This window comes from Medicago truncatula, chromosome 4 (genome assembly GCF_003473485.1).
Source record: "Medicago truncatula cultivar Jemalong A17 chromosome 4, MtrunA17r5.0-ANR, whole genome shotgun sequence".
In the NCBI taxonomy this organism is placed as follows: domain Eukaryota; kingdom Viridiplantae; phylum Streptophyta; class Magnoliopsida; order Fabales; family Fabaceae; genus Medicago; species Medicago truncatula.
Window position 1 is genome coordinate 47,597,976 of NC_053045.1, and position 16,389 is coordinate 47,614,364.

Below are 16,389 nucleotides of genomic sequence, written 5' to 3' on the forward strand. Positions count from 1 at the left end.
AGCAACTTAATCACTACCAAGTCATCAAATTAGCAAAATGGCATGGGAATGGACAAAAATACCCTCGTCTTTATTATGAGAAGAAGATGAAGACAAGGGTAAAAATGTCATTTCACGAATGGATGACGATGGTATTTTTGTCCATTCTCATGCCATTTTGCTAATTTGATGACGTGGCGGTGATTAAGTTGGTCAAAAGACGAAATTTTAAATGATTAAACAATGCAAGGGTAATTTACCAGGATTAACGATTACAGGGACCAATTTTTAAATGACCCGTAATTACAAGGACGAAACACATCATTAAATATTTATTAAAATAAATGGACATCACAGTTATTATATAGTTTTTTCCTTAAAAAAAAAGTTATTATATAGTTTTTGTGTAAAAATGTCGAATCAATATCATCAATTCTAAAAGAGCATGTTTTAAATCATTGAATACTTTAAAATTTGAGTATTTGATATCCCCAATTCTTTTGAAAAATGAAGAGGATCACAACCCTTCAATAATGGGTTGGTTGTATTTTTTTGTTGTTGTTTTGTTTAGAGAAATGGGTTGGTTGTATACATAATGACTTTGTTAGTTTATTTTAATTATAATAATATGTTGACGAATATTTGTGTTTAATATTTTTATATGTTGACGAGAATATGAATTGATCACAAGTATTTGCTGGGTTTGTAGGTTGTAATTGACCACATTTTGTTAAAACAAGTGTTTAAATAAGATGTTGGACAGGATGTCTTGACATGTTAGTACGACATCGTAACGTGCCTTGTTTCGCAATCTTGGAAGATTATATTTTTGCGCGAAATCTTTGAAGATTTGATTGAAAATTTTATTCATGTGACTTGTGGTCCAAGAGGCGTGCCTTGTTTCGCAATCTTGGAAGATTATATTTTTGCGTGAAATCTTGGAAGATTTGATTGAAGATTTTATTCATGGGACTTGTGGTCCAAGAGACGTGTGTTTCTAGAAGCTGCAAAGGTCGGATTAGCCATTGCCGTGTTTCTTAAGTTGGATGTCAAAATATTTTAGGAAATAATATATTTGCCCCTAGAATATTGTGAAGACTCATATGATTTGGTCTGCTGAGTGTTTAGTCTGTGAAGAAAAAGCTCATGCTACTAAATGGCTATATAAGAAAGACTCATACCTTAGTTTTATTCACCAATTCAATATTACTGAATTGAGTATTTTAGAGTTTCGTTGTTAAGTCTTGTGCTTTATTTTGTATACCTATCTGGATGTTACCACTGTTTATCAAAGCACAGAGATGGTATGTGTTAGTTGAGTTGTATTGGATCAAAGCCGTCATTTAACAAAAGAGTCTTATTAGGATTTTGATTCCTTATTATTTGTGAGTGTCTCTTTGTATCACCTTGATGCATTTAGCTGGACTGATAGTTGAATTGTATTTGTGAATCACTTGTAAGCTTTTAAGCAAGAGTGGATTATGTTTCTCGGAGTGTGTCTCTATTTTGATTGTGGGTAGAGTGATTGAGGGGAAGTGAGAGGGGTCTCATATCTAAGAGTGTCTTAGATAGAAATATCACGGGTAGTGATTAGGTGCGAAGCTAGTAAACAGGAGGTTGTTTATGCAGGCTTCAAAGTAATACTATTATAATGAATTTCCTTCCTAGGTTGGAGCCCCCAGATGTAAATGACGTTGCACCGAACTTGGTCAACAAATACCTTATGTTATTTCCTTCTTGCACTTTGCATTAAGTTATTTATTGTTATTTGTGTTGTTACGATGTATGGTTATTGCATTCGACATTTTTGATGTCTTGACATCGTATACGCCATTTGTCCACTACGTGCCAGAATATCAATATTGAATGATTACTAACTATAACTTTTAAACTTGATCTAATGTAAGTTTTCAATCGATAATACTTTTAGACATATTGTATTATTTGATTGTGATTTTAGAAATTAACGTTCATAAAACTTTGATGATTTTTATTGTCTTGGCTTAATTGTACTTTTGGATCTCTATCTTTCTAAAAATTGCGGTTATGAACCCCTAACTAATTTAAATATAAAACAGACATCAATATAGTTACAAAAGTGATCATCAAGAAATTATCCTCCACTGCGCACTAAGAGCCATCCCTAATTTTTCTCATGTCATTTTCTAACCAATGAATGATGTTCACTCAAGGACACACTAGAAGAAAGAAAAAAAGAAGCTTGAATCCTTTCCTAACACCTTAATGATGTCCCAACTTAGGTATTTATTCATAATTAACTAAGGTGTTTACGATTTGTTTCTCAACCCAAAAACATCATCAAGATGCTCTCCACACGAAAGCTCTAATTCACTTTCGAGTTTCTTCGTTTCTGGCTATATTAAAAGTGTTTCAACCATTTTGTTTCTATAGAAAGAAGAGCATGATTTGAATCACATATAGGAAGAAGCAACAACGAGACTGAATAACTAGCATGACTTGAATCATGCTCATTATGAGTAATTCGAATCTCACAAGACTCATTTTAAAGTACATGAATCAAATCAACATTTCCATCCTTATTACCATAATTCAAATCACCACTTCAAGCGGCTGAGAAAGCATTAATTTTTTGGTGGTGTCTAGGGTTCGAACTCCGAACTCTGCATATATTATGCAATGTTCCTACCAACTGAGCTAAGTTCACGAGAAAACACTGATTCTAAAATACATGATTATACACAACTTTGAATTTTTTTATGGTTAAATATGTTTTTGATCCCTATAAAATTTTTAAATTTTAAGATTTAGTCCTAATAAAAAATTTCATCAATTTTTGGTCTCTAAAAAAATTTATTTTGGTCCTGCACTTAAGTAAAATCATGTATATCCTTAGAATTTTTTTATTTTTTTTGTGGTCATGTTTAGTAGGTGATACAAATCTCTCTCTCGCAAAATTTTAAATTTTTTTAACAAGTAATGAATTAAATATGAATTTTTAAGTTTTAGCGCTTAAAAATTCATATTTAATTTATTTCTTGTTAAAAAATTCATTTTTTTTGAAGAAGAGAATGTTATCTATTCTATACTATATATAAAGAAAACTACCTCTTTTGGGTTGGATTTTTCTTTCCGAAAATGTCCTTAATTTTAAATACAAATAACAAATGTAACAAATAGATCAAAATAAATTTAAATATTTAAAAAATGTAACAAACACGATATGAATATATATATGTCTGATTTTTTTTCCATTATCATTTAAAAAGTGTAACAAATTAGATGAATACATTTATACTTACTCCCAATTATACCCTTAAATAATTTTTTATATAATAAAGATTTTTGTTGTTATCATTAAAAAAAGAATTTAAATTATATTTTTTGTTATATTGTTGGTGTCATTGAAATAGATAATCATGGTTAGTTAGTTTGTTATAACTTGAAAGAAACAAATATTTATATTTTTAATTTTAATCAAAATCAAAATTTCATAAAAAAAATCACTGATCATAATTTTCAAACATTAACGCAATAAAAAGAGCGGAAATATGGGCACGTGAGTACACGTCTTTTCGCTAGTAATATTATAAACATTTTGATAAAAATTCATTCAAAAATATGTAAGTATACACATGATTTGACTTTAAAAAAGAACCATAAATGACGGTAGAAAATTTTAAAAACAAAAAATTGATGAAAATTTTTATAAAGACTAAAACTTAGAAAACTACAAATTTTATAAGACCAAAAACATATTTACACATTTTCTAAACTTCTCACAAATTTATTTGGTTAGCCTGTAATATCCAAGTGATTAGCATTAAAACAAAATTTAACAAAAGCTCAAAAGAATAATGTTAAATCACTTATCATAATCATCAACGTAGCATCACAAAACTAATCGACACATTTTTTTTTCCCTTTTTATAAGACCTCTTTTCTATTTCCAACTACATTAATTATTTCTTTATCTACATACCCCTATTTATTATACATCTTTTTTTTTCAATCAGCAATAAATAGAATGTTGAAAACATAAGCCAACCCTCTTTCTTAAAGGATAAAATTGTAAAAACAATAGTAATTACAAACATATTTAATATAAATATCTACTATCTTAATTTCCGTTATTTTTTCAAAAGGGTCTTATAATTAGGGACGGAGGTAGTAGTTATTTTCTACGTTTCAAAATGAATGTCGTTTTAGCCAATTGTGATTAAGAAATGGAATGAAATTATCATTAGACATAACACATTTACTAAACTACCTTTACTTTATAAGAAAAAAACAAACTTAAAGTTGCATTGAAAATTGTGTGAGAGAAAAGTTGAAAGAAAAAATTAAAGTTGTATTGGAAATGTAAAACGACATTCATTTTGAAACAATTTTTTTTTGGATAAAGTGACACTCATTTTGAAATGGAGGAAGTAATTTTCTTTTTGAAAAAAAAAAACTACTCTCTCCGTTCCTTCATAATTGTCACTTTTGGAGAAATTTTTTGTTCTTATTTAACTGTCACTTTCAAAGTTCAATGCAACATTAAATGTAGTTTTACCAATATTGTCCTTAATTATTTATTGCAGAGAAAGAAATATATGAAATGAGATATTAAATGAATAAGGTCATTATAGTAAAAGTATAGCTTATTGCATCAAAAGTAATATCAATTGTTGATTGTCTTGGTTTGTGTAAAATGTCATAATGTGACAATTAAATAGGAACGGAGGTAGTAATTGACATTTGACACATTAAGGTTAACAAATCCTTAAAGTTTTTTTTTTTTTTTTGAAAGAACAAATCCTTTTAACGCAATTAAGCATGACACACACATTTACACATACAATTATTTCAAGAAGCTGACGTGTCACAAACGGCATGCAATTGCACGCAAAGATGGAGACGCGCACACGCACAGTTAAGGCTCCCCACACTTCACAATCTCACCCCACGAACCATCTCCCTCCATAAGGAAACAAACAAATTTTCCTCGTAAAACACAAGCATAACAGGTTAAAAAAACACAACATGTTAAATTTTAGAATGAGACATGCACGTGGCATGTCGCACTTTAACACATGTCACACCATTTTATATCTTACAAAATATTCTCAACACTTTCGCCACACCAAAATATTCCAATTTACCGAATTTTCCATTTTCGTTTGTCAACGTTTTTTATACAAATGATCAACACTTGAATTGAATTGAATTGAATCAAATTCAAATATCATCAAATTATGTATCCAAATTCACAAGAACAATCACAACCACTTATAGTGGAAGAACAAGAAGAAGAAAAGCCACAAGAAACAGCATATGATTCATCAGAAAAGATAGTGGTGGTAGGAATAGACGAATCCACAAACTGGGGTACCTCGGTGCCACCATTTTCATGGAAGAAGCTATGGCTATTCACTGGACCTGGTTTTCTAATGAGTATAGCGTTTTTGGATCCAGGGAACTTAGAAGGAGACCTACAAGCTGGTGCCATTGCTGGGTATTCTTTGTTATGGCTTCTTATGTGGGCCACAGCTATGGGACTTTTGATTCAGCTTTTGTCAGCTAGGCTTGGTGTGGCTACAGGGAAGCATTTGGCTGAGCTTTGTAGGGAGGAGTATCCTAGATGGGCTAGGTATGTGCTTTGGGTTATGGCTGAGTTTGCTCTTATTGGTTCTGACATACAAGAGGTTATTGGTAGTGCTATTGCTATTAGGATTCTTAGTAATGGAGTTATTCCTCTTTGGGCTGGTGTTGTCATTACTGCTCTTGATTGGTAAGTCTAATTTACTAATTATCCATTTTGCTTCTTTTTAGTTTACTTGATTTTGTTGGATTTTTTCAGTGATTGCTATTGTTCCTAAAGTTTATGATTTTTATGCTTAGGTAATTGCAAGGTTTTGCTTAATCAATTCAAAATTTGTGTTTGGTTTCATGGTAGGAAGAGACGAAGTGATCTAGATACATAAAATTGATTTTGACACATTTTTGGGTTATGTCAATTGGAATTGAATTTGCATTTAGAATTGATTATAACTTGGAGTTAGGGTTTGTAGCTTTTGACTCTAACATGATTTATACACTTAAATTTTATTGTTCAACTAGTTCTTAATTGTCAATGAATGTATCTTAACATAAATCACTCTATATTCAACTAAGTTTTAACTAAAATCAGTTCAATCAAAATCAATTTGTATTACTGTAGAATCAAACACACACTAAGCTCTCTAATATTTTCATAGGTTGTCTTGTAGCATGAGTGGGAACCCCTTTTTCCTTTTGTTATTTTCTAAACAGAAATGATTGATAATCTCCTGGTGTCTTTTCTGTAACAACATTTTGGATGTTATGGTAACTCCAAATAAAACTTTAACATATCATGTGCTTCGTTGCCTTGTTTGTTTGTTACAGTTTTATTTTTCTCTTTCTTGAGAACTATGGTGTGAGGACATTGGAAGCTTTTTTTGCTGTTCTCATTGGTGTAATGGCACTTGCTTTTGCATGGATGTTTGGTGAGGCAAAGCCAAGTGGCAAAGAACTTCTAGTTGGTAAGGAGTTTTGTTTATTTCACTGATTTAGGACCCGTGCAAAATTTAAATTCTATGTAACACGGACACTTCATATTAAAGGCGTGTTTGACATAGACACGACAACAACACATGTAATTACATTTAACTACTTTTATTTTCTATAATTATTATCAGTGCCGATGTGTTAGTGTCGTGCTTGATGTTTGTGTCAATGCTAGATTTATAAAACCACTATAAGTAAATTGTTGTTTTGGTTTGCTTCTTGCTTTGAATATGATTTGGAGTCTGATTTCATCTTTGTAGGTATTTTGGTTCCAAAACTCAGCTCCAGAACTATACAACAAGCTGTTGGAGTTGTGGGATGTCTTATAATGCCTCACAATGTATTCTTGCATTCGGCTCTTGTTCAGTCAAGGCAAGTTGATCACAGCAACAAAGGCCGAGTTCAAGAAGCGCTTAACTATTACTCAATAGAGTCAACAATTGCCTTGATAGTCTCCTTTATCATTAACATATTCGTCACAGCTGTGTTTGCAAAGGGGTTTTATGGTTCCGAAGTAGCAAATAAAATAGGCCTTGAAAATGCAGGACAGTATCTTCAGGAGACATATGGAGGTGGAGTTTTTCCGATATTGTATATATGGGGTATTGGGTTGTTAGCAGCTGGTCAAAGTAGCACTATAACTGGTACTTATGCTGGACAATTTATCATGGGAGGCTTTCTAAATTTAAGGTTGAAGAAATGGATGAGGGCATTGATTACTCGTAGTTTTGCAATAGTCCCAACCATGATAGTTGCTCTTATGTTTGATGCTACGGAGGACTCACTAGATGTTCTGAATGAGTGGCTTAATGTACTTCAATCGGTTCAAATTCCCTTTGCGCTTATTCCTTTGCTTTGTCTTGTGTCGAAGGAGCAGATAATGGGCACTTTCAAAATTGGCCCTGTCCTCAAGGTATATTATCCTTCAATCTGCAGTTTGTTTTTTATGGTTACTTATCAGATAGTTGTTATCGGTTTATATGTTTAGAAAAAGACTTAGTGATGCCGATTTTGTTTGTTCTGTGTGAAATTGCTGTCTGATATGCCTGTGTTATTGGTCAATCAAATCAAATCTTAATTTACATAGGAAGGATATAATTCAGAAGTGGCCTACTATTGGTGTTTTCTTCTAGCAGTTCAAGCAGAAGAAAATTTAGAATTGGTCCATGAATTCGTAATCATTTTTTACAATTTAGAATTAGATTTTAAAAAGACAAATCAGTAGGCATGATTATACTGTCCTGTATTGAGAATTAAAAAGATTTATGGAAGTGGTGTACTATGCAGTGAACTAGTTTCATTACAGATTACACTCGACAATCTTCAGGTCATTCCAAGTACTTGATACAATAATATACATGTTTTTATCCCTTTTTTGTTGATTTTCATTTTGACCATGAATTTATTATCGGTTCAATATTATGTGTTAGGAAGTATATTAAGTATCTTGCTGTTGGAGATTGCATATGATCCAACTTTAACTTTTGCATCAACTATCTATAAATTATATACAGTGTACCTGTTCCTCTTATGTTGCGGATGCAGTTCTACTTTTAACCTCATTCATATCAAGTTTGTATCATCAATTAATGTATACTCTTGTATTAAGTAAAATGCTAATTGGTTTCTGTTATGGATGCAGATTTTTTCGTGGAGTGTGGCTGCTCTTGTGACAGTGATTAACGGCTATCTGTTGTTGGAATTCTTCTCGGCTGAAGTGAATGGAATAATAGTTGGTGTTGTAGTGTGTACAATAACCGCTGCATATGTTGCATTCATAATATATCTTATTCTGCGGGCGACCACATTTTCACCTTGGCAAAGTGTAACGCGACCAAAGGCGATACTTCCCTCAGATAGTTGAGTGAATAATGGATCCTTAGAACTGCAGACTAGGAAGTAGTATTGTTGTACCAGTTGGCTTTCATGATGCAATAGGCAGGGGCCATCTTAGTGTTTGCCCTGCAAATTATAAATAATTCAGGGTATACTTTAGGTGTTATATTGCTTTGAAATTTTGTTTTTGAGGCTTTGGAAACACATGTAGTGCTTGACCTTTGTTGTAATATCTTAGGCTACTCTACTTTCTAGCAAAATTGAATTAAAATACTATCCCAAGCACAAGGTGTACAAAGGCAAATAGAGATAAAAACTCCATTGGCCCACTCAATGTATAAGAGTAAGTCAGATATACACAATTGCTTATGCAATAAAACTGGACAGCCTCACAACAGTCAAACGCACAAAACACAGTTCCAGCTTCACAAAACAAACAACCTCATAGCAGTAGGTCACCAAGACAACAAATTCTGCACAACAAACCAACTTCCGACCGCAACAGCTCCATCTTGACGGACATGACAACCTGCTTTTTACTTTCTTAACTACCGCTACTTAGCATGCATGACCTTAATATAAACAAGAAAATAAACTAATGCGAATCCTTTACAAAATGGTAGTAATTATACATGAAGGTTATTGTTGCAGGCAATGTGACCATAAAATCCAATTATGCAATCATCACTATCAAATTGCACCAAGCCACCCAAACCGACAACTCCATGATTCCTAATAGTGTTGCCATCAACATTAAGAATCATAACATCTTTAAAATCATACCAAATCACCATTTTAGGCACTCTCTGGAAAGTATGAGGTGGGTAACAACATCTAATTAAGAGTTGAGAGAATGAACAACCAAAGTAAGTTTAAATATTGGACAAGATTCTTTAGCGATACAAATAGGATTTCTAGCTCTCCAAGTCCAACAAATTCCAGCAAGGAAAATGGAGCTAGAATCTCCAATGGCATTCGACTTTAGGAAATTAAAACTATTAGTGTGATTGAAAAAAATGGAAGACTCGTTGTCATTCATGCATATGGTACAAGTATTAGATTGCAACATACGTCGACGATGCATGACATCATAAGTAGGGGTTGAATTGTGACAACCCAGCCATAAGAAACCTAACTTTGTCATGGATCCTTGCTTCCAATTCCAGCACCAAGAATATGCAGAAATATGCAGGGGACTAGAGGAACTAATGAGACAAAATTCAGCTATATCCAGGCTTAGCTATATCAAAACCATTAATCTTTGCTTGCCAGGTAAAAGATCAGTCACACTATCATTAAGATGAACATAGGAAAAGTTGAGGAAAGCATCCAAGTTTGGATTGAGGGAGTTCCAAGAAGATGCGAGTTAATAATATTGTCAACGTAATCATATTTTTTCATGATGGGTATAACTTTAAAATAGGAGTTAATTTTTTTTCATTGTACTATACTAATACTAGTTTGGGATCTTTGCGTAACAATGTTGATTATGTAGCAATTCTGACATTCGGCTCAAATTCAAGGATGACGATCTTCTTGATATAGTTATGCCAAAAGAACAATTATTTGTGTTTTTTTATTGAATAAACAACATTTAAAATTTTAGTTGTGTCAAATGTCAATACACCAATTAATTTTTTTTTCAGATTAATTAAGTAAATAATCTCTATAAATATTATGAATTTCGTTTTCATTCCCAATAAAAGAACACACTTTTTTTTTTTTTAAAGAAAAGAACACACTTTTTGTAGTGCCTAAAAATGAAATTATAGATAATTATAAATCATTTACTTGACTAACCTAAAATATTTGATTGATGCTAGTCACACCCCAAAAAAAACAAGTTACATTTCAGAATGACTAATATACCCTTTAACTAAAATAAAAATTTCAAATTAACTAAATTTAGTAAATTGAACATAAGTAAACTTAATTTACATTAACCTAGATTGAACGTAAGTAAACTGAATTTACATTAACCAAGACTTAATTTACATTAACCTAGATTGAACGTAAGTAAACTTAATTTACATTAACCTAGATTGAACACAAGTAAACTGAATTTACACTAACCTCTTATATACAGTAAACTAAATTTACATTAACCTAAATTGAACATAAGTAAACTTAATTTACATTAACCTAGATTGAATGTAAGTAAACTGAATTTACAATAACCTAAATTGAACATACATAAACTTGAATTTACATTAACCTACATACGTAAACTACACTAACCCATTTTATATACATACACGTAAACTTAATTTACACTAACCTCTCACTTAAAATCAAATTGACTGACAGACATATCTCATACCAAAACAAACAATAAACAAATAGAAACTCATCGAAAATGAAATTCATGAAATTCACTAACCTTTATGAATATAGTACAAATCAATAATAAAGATGTTGATTCAGATATTGGTTGCACATCTATGGTGATTTGTGGATGAAAGGGGGTAAGGGTTCAGAATGATCATAAAAGATGGGTTTTTAAAAATTTACATGAAGAGGGTAATTTTGGTATTATTGTAAAATTTTAAATAAATTTAGGTGTAACTTGTTTTTTTTGGGATGTGACTAGCACCAAAATATTTGTTCATTGCATGAAAATCATCCTTATCCTCTTCATGAGATTATCTATTTTCAATCAATATTTTAAAGAATAATTTAAATGTCCAAATTTTATTTGTTAGTAAAGATGTCTCTTTTTTGGTTAAATAAAAATGTTCATTTTCAATAATTAATAGGATTTAATTTATATATGCATTGTTTGTTTTTAGCTATTAATCTATATCTATATTATATATAAAGAAAACACATGATTTTGGGCTGATTTTTTTACTTCTAATTATACCTTTAAACAAAATTGTCTACAAGAATGTTATATTTTTGGTGTCATTCTAAATGATAAAAATTTATATTATACTTCCCCTTAAAAAATATTATATTATATTTGTTATATTGTTTTGTTAGTTTCGTTGAAAAAGATAAGTGTCAATTTATTTTTTTGAAAAAGATAAGTATAGTTTGTTACAATGTAAAAGTGCAACCTATAATTAACCAAAACAAAATTTTATAAAAATTGTTGTTCGTAATTTATACGCATTAGCATAATTAAAAATGCAAACACTGATTGTTAGTCTAAAAACTAGTTTATATAACGTGTTTATATATGCATTATCGATGTAAAGTGTTTAAAATCACACATATTATGTGAAGGGAGGGAGTATTATTAGTTGTGATGAATTAATTTTTTTGGGTGGTGGCCAGACGGAGGGAGTATTATTAGTTGTGATGAATTAATCTTTTAGGGTGATGGTCGGGGGTTCTTGTATATATTATGTATTGTCTTTATCAACTGAGCTTAGCTCACGAGGATATTTGATTTTTTATTGTAAGAAGCTAAATTAGCCCACTAAAACCAGCACTAAAGAGAATCGAACATGAGACCTTGAGGAGGAGGAGCACTCTATCAGTTTCCAAGCCAATACCAACATTTTCTTCCAAAAAAAATTACTATTATTTTTTCATTAAAAAAATGTAAATTTTTTCACAAGTACCATACGAAGATTAAATTATAGAGTTAATTAAGTTTTTGGTCCCTAAAAATATCTGCAAAAAATTTTGTTAGTGCTTTTAGTCCTATAAAATTTTCCGTCAGCATTTTTAGTCCCTATAAAAAAATTTCATCAACATTTTTGGTCCATAAAATGCTTAAGGAAAATGTCACAGAGACTAAAAAATATGATTTTATTTTGTAAGGACTAAAAATAAAATTGTGAATATTTATAAGGATTAAAAACTTAATTAATCTTAAATTTTAACATTCCGTAAAAAAAAAAAATTAAATTAAATTCTAACCAATTAATATTTTTGTTTTTTCTATCAAAAATAATTATATAATTTTTTTGTATATTTTTTACCAATCTACGAAAGAACCCTTACCCCTCTCTTGGAAGTTCGAAGAGCATATCCAGTTTTATACCTTTCTTCAACATATTGTTTGGCCACTCTACTTTCTTCCCCAAACGAACATACCCCGCTCAGAGTTAGATTTTGAATCGTCGCAACCGCATCCAAAATTTCAAATTGGGGCTAAAACAAGACTCAACCACCTTCGCGTTTAGCGTAGCTACGATTTTCTTGCATCATAACTGAGGTATTTTTCTTTTCACGCATGTTTCTTCTACATTTTTAACTCAATGTTTAGGTTTTTCGTTTTTACACCAATTAGGTTTATTGTTTTTTATTCACCTAATACGTAGTGGATTTCAAAGCTCTTTTGAAATGGTAGGGTTTCGATGTTTGGTTTTGCTTCTAACTGCAACGAAATTGCAAATGAATTTTGCTACAACCATAATGTTGTGGTGTTTTGTTTTCATTTTGCTGCAATTGTATTATTTTGGTTCAACATTAAAACCCTTGAAAATTAATTATAATTATAATTATTACTTCTAAACCATTTGAAGCTTGCCCTATTCTATTAATCAGCTCAAAATTTGTATGTAAGAAAATGTTGTTGTCTTGTCGATATATAAAGCATGTTATATTTTCTTTATGAATGACTCGATGAAGGTATGAAAAGCGTTTTTGGAGGAGATAACTCTTAGTAAACACATTTTAACAATTAAAACCCTAAAACAACAAAACTCGGCAGCTCTGCGGGAAAAAAAATATAGCAAAACAAAATGCAGCCGCTGCCGAGTCATCTAGGTTAGAAAGGCTTCCAGAAACAGTGAGGAAGTTGTCTAGGTTATCATTTCTTCATTTTTTTTGGATTTTACTTCCCTTATCCTGTAGCTTGCGAGGATGCAATTCCAACGATATTTGCGGCCGCGATTGACGCCCCTGCAAAAGGAAATGTGCCAGAGAATTTAGGGCTGTGATTACGTGCTAAAGTGCTGTGATTGACAACATATTTTTAAACTATCTGAAGCTTTCCACGTTCCATTAACTAGCTGAAGATTTAATTTATATGTAGGAAAATTTTGCCAGATTGTTTAGTAAACTATTAGTTTTTTCAGTGTTTTGATATGTAAGGTTTGATAAGAATTTTAGATAAAGTGATTGATGAATGGTATGAAGAGGGATGTTGTAGGAGATACGCTTAAGTATTATACTAAATTATTAGAAAGAAATACAGATAAAAGGGATTTTCTGTGATAAAGGAGTGTAGATTAAATTACTTTCTTATTGTCTATTCTCATGTTATTAACCTTTGTAATAGTATATCACAATTAAATTGAATTGTTCTTAAAGGCTGTTGGCTAAGCTGCAGGAATATGGGTGACGTGGAGCAAAGCAATGAAAATAACAAAGAGTCTATGATTGAGCAGCTTGCTCAGGCGTTTCTTGAATTGGAAGCTCAGAAGGGCGCTTCTGAGGATAAGGTTCAATGGGATGAGATTAAGCAACATTTCTCTGACCTTGAGATGGCATTGAACAAGAAAAATGAAGAGCTGCAGGCTAAGGAGAGGGAGTATGAAGAGAAACAATTAGAAATGAATACATTACTTACACAGAGAAAGGCGGCGGTTACTTCAAAAGAACAAGATCTATTAGATCGTTTGCAGGAGCTTAAAGACACCGCTGTAGCTGCCATTATAGAGGCTCGTCCAAATGACGAGACTACAACTTTTGATTTTGTGTATGATGGGGAGGACAAAGATAATCAGGTAAGCATCTCCCCTGAAGACTCTCCTAATAAGTCAGGTGAAAAGTCTGAAGGTGTGGCTACTGAGGTTAGGCCACATCTAGACTTGAAAGTTTATTGTGAGAAAATGGATGCGACAGGCCTTCTGGATTATGTTGTGGCGCATAAGAAAAAAGTGTCTGAATTTCGTGAAGAAGTTTCTGTTGCATTAGAAAGTGCAACTGATCCAGCACGTTTGGTGCTTGATTTACTATTGGGGTTTTATCCCGACAATGAAACTAGCCAACAAAATGATAACGTGGGTGCTGCCCTTCAGGGCAAGCGCAAATCCTGTATTCTAATTTTGGAAGCCATGGCCAGCTTATTGGCAAGGGCTGACCCAGGTGCAGATCACCTTTTGAACCCTGAAACCAAGCAGCAAGCCAAGGCAATTGCCGATGAGTGGAGGCTCAAGTTAGCTAGTGCAGGCATTGATGCTGCCAATGGAAATTCATTGGAAGCAGAGGCATTCTTGCAGCTTCTTTCTACTTATAGGATTGCTTCAGAGTTTGATGAAGAAGAACTCTGCAAGCTTGTACCTGCAGTTGCTCAGAATAGGTCGGCACCTGAGCTCTGCCGCTCTATTGGCTTAACTCACAAAGTGCCAGGTTGGTGTTCTTTTAATAAACTACTGACCTGTGAAGTCTGCAGTGAAGGATTGTCCTGTCAAATATCTCCCCTATACTAGATGAGTAGTCTTCTTTAGGGGCAGTATAGCTAGATTATCCGACGAAGCATAGCCACGCGTGACATATACTTGTCTGCTTTTGTTGTGGTATTATATTGTTAGGCGGTGACACAATTTTCAGATATTGATTATTCTAATTTTCACTATTTATGCAGCTCTTATCGAAGCTTTAATCAACAATGGGAAACACATTGCGGCTGTACACTTTGTTCAACTCTTCAAGCTTCAAGAAAGCTTTCCCCCTGTGCCCCTCCTGAGGACATACCTCAAAAACCAAAGGAGAAATTCACAAGTAAAGGCTGATAATGTCCGTGATATTGCTACTGCAAAGGTATGCTTTGTTGCTTGAGTGAAATTCAAATTGAGTGACTATCTTGTACATGTACGTTCTCATTTATTGTTGTTGAGTAACAAAAAATTAATTAATTACTGTTGTAGATTGATGCCAATGCACAAGAGCTTGCCGCACTGAGAAATGTAATCAAGTGCATTGAAGAATACGAGTTCGAATCCGAGTACCCACTTGATACACTCCATAAAAGGGTTCATCAACTAGAGAAAGCAAAGACAGAAAAAAGGAGAGGTGGAGATTTTTTCAAACGTCCTCAACCATCAAAGAGGCCAAGGCCTAACGAGAGGCATTTTCCACTTCGTTCATCTGGCCGTGGTAGTGCTTCAGCTGTCGTTACTGGTAGGCAGGTTCCGCCTGTTAGGACAGCATATGCAGGAACTGCTGACAGGTATCCCCATTATGCTGCAGTCGCACATGATTATCAAGTTCCTGGCCAATCTATATACACTCAGCCAGCTAGTGCAACTCCTCCTAACTATGGTCGTTATATAGGTAGTAGTTTGCAATCCACACCCCATCATTACATGTGATTTTTTTAACATCTAAGCATTGCTGAAATGACTTGAGACATGCTAGAGATCAAACATTAGTTCTATCCAAACTTTTTTTAAATATTCCCTTTTGTTCTGTTTGAGTTATTATGATGCCAGAAGGCAGGTGTGCTCTTACATGGTCGCTGTGGTTAAATGAAGTGTATGTTAAACATTTGGTGACAAAACTCGTTTGGTCCAATACAAAGGAGTTGGAAGCCAATTGTAGGTCGAGTCTGTGGATGCAACATCGATGGTTAGAATAATCGATGAAGTTTAAACTATTATATATCTAGGCTTTCTGTTTTTGAGTAAAAAAGGAAGGTTTTCATTTTCCTTGTAATGTTATAATGTGTTGGTTTACTAGTTATCACATATAATGAGACCCAACATCGTAGAGAGAACCTAAATCAAACCATGATAGAAATTAAGGGATTTGAGCCTCAAACGAGGTTATACCTCATTGATGAACAAACGGCTCTGACTCGATGGAACCCAAGACACCACCCATGAGCTAGATAAATGTTCGTGGATGAGTCGAGAAATAAGAATTTAATGAAAAGATAGATGAGAAAGGTGGTTGAAAAGTCTACCCATGATAAGTTCTTGAAGGTATTTTTTGAGCAATATATTCCATTTTGATTTGTTCAAAAAAAAAAAAAAGTTCTTGAAGGTATTATCATTTCTGTATAAAATAAGATTAGCACAAGATGGTCTTGTATAGAGACCAAAGATCAAGCATGCAATCTCA

The 16,389-nt window shown here is 32.7% G+C and overlaps 2 protein-coding genes across 2 annotated transcripts; both read left to right on the forward strand.

The window, feature by feature from the left end:
• Positions 1–5,069: 5,069 nt before the first annotated feature.
• LOC25493521 (metal transporter Nramp3) lies at positions 5,070–8,652 on the forward strand. The gene is made up of 4 exons (XM_013602032.3): positions 5,070–5,734; positions 6,370–6,506; positions 6,792–7,444; positions 8,174–8,652. Exons 1-4 carry the CDS (start codon positions 5,199–5,201, stop codon positions 8,393–8,395), a joined length of 1,548 nt encoding a protein of 515 aa, XP_013457486.1. The 5' UTR covers positions 5,070–5,198; the 3' UTR covers positions 8,396–8,652.
• A 3,661-nt stretch (positions 8,653–12,313) lies between these two features.
• On the forward strand, positions 12,314–15,981 carry LOC25493522 (FRIGIDA-like protein 3). The gene is made up of 4 exons (XM_013602033.3): positions 12,314–12,535; positions 13,655–14,676; positions 14,912–15,087; positions 15,195–15,981. Exons 2-4 carry the CDS (start codon positions 13,659–13,661, stop codon positions 15,636–15,638), a joined length of 1,638 nt encoding a protein of 545 aa, XP_013457487.1. The 5' UTR covers positions 12,314–12,535; positions 13,655–13,658; the 3' UTR covers positions 15,639–15,981.
• The last annotated feature ends 408 nt before the right edge of the window (positions 15,982–16,389 follow it).

Bases quoted from the DNA above. Each gene is read 5' to 3' on its own strand.
- LOC25493521 (XM_013602032.3), top strand. From the start codon at position 5,199: ATGTATCCAAATTCACAAGAACAATCACAACCACTTATAGTGGAAGAA. The intron at 5,735-6,369 runs GTAAGTCTAATT...TGTTTGTTACAG, and splicing joins GTCATTACTGCTCTTGATTG to TTTTATTTTTCTCTTTCTTG. The intron at 7,445-8,173 runs GTATATTATCCT...TTATGGATGCAG, and splicing joins AAATTGGCCCTGTCCTCAAG to ATTTTTTCGTGGAGTGTGGC.
- LOC25493522 (XM_013602033.3), top strand. From the start codon at position 13,659: ATGGGTGACGTGGAGCAAAGCAATGAAAATAACAAAGAGTCTATGATT. The intron at 14,677-14,911 runs GTTGGTGTTCTT...CTATTTATGCAG, and splicing joins CTTAACTCACAAAGTGCCAG to CTCTTATCGAAGCTTTAATC. The intron at 15,088-15,194 runs GTATGCTTTGTT...TTACTGTTGTAG, and splicing joins GTGATATTGCTACTGCAAAG to ATTGATGCCAATGCACAAGA.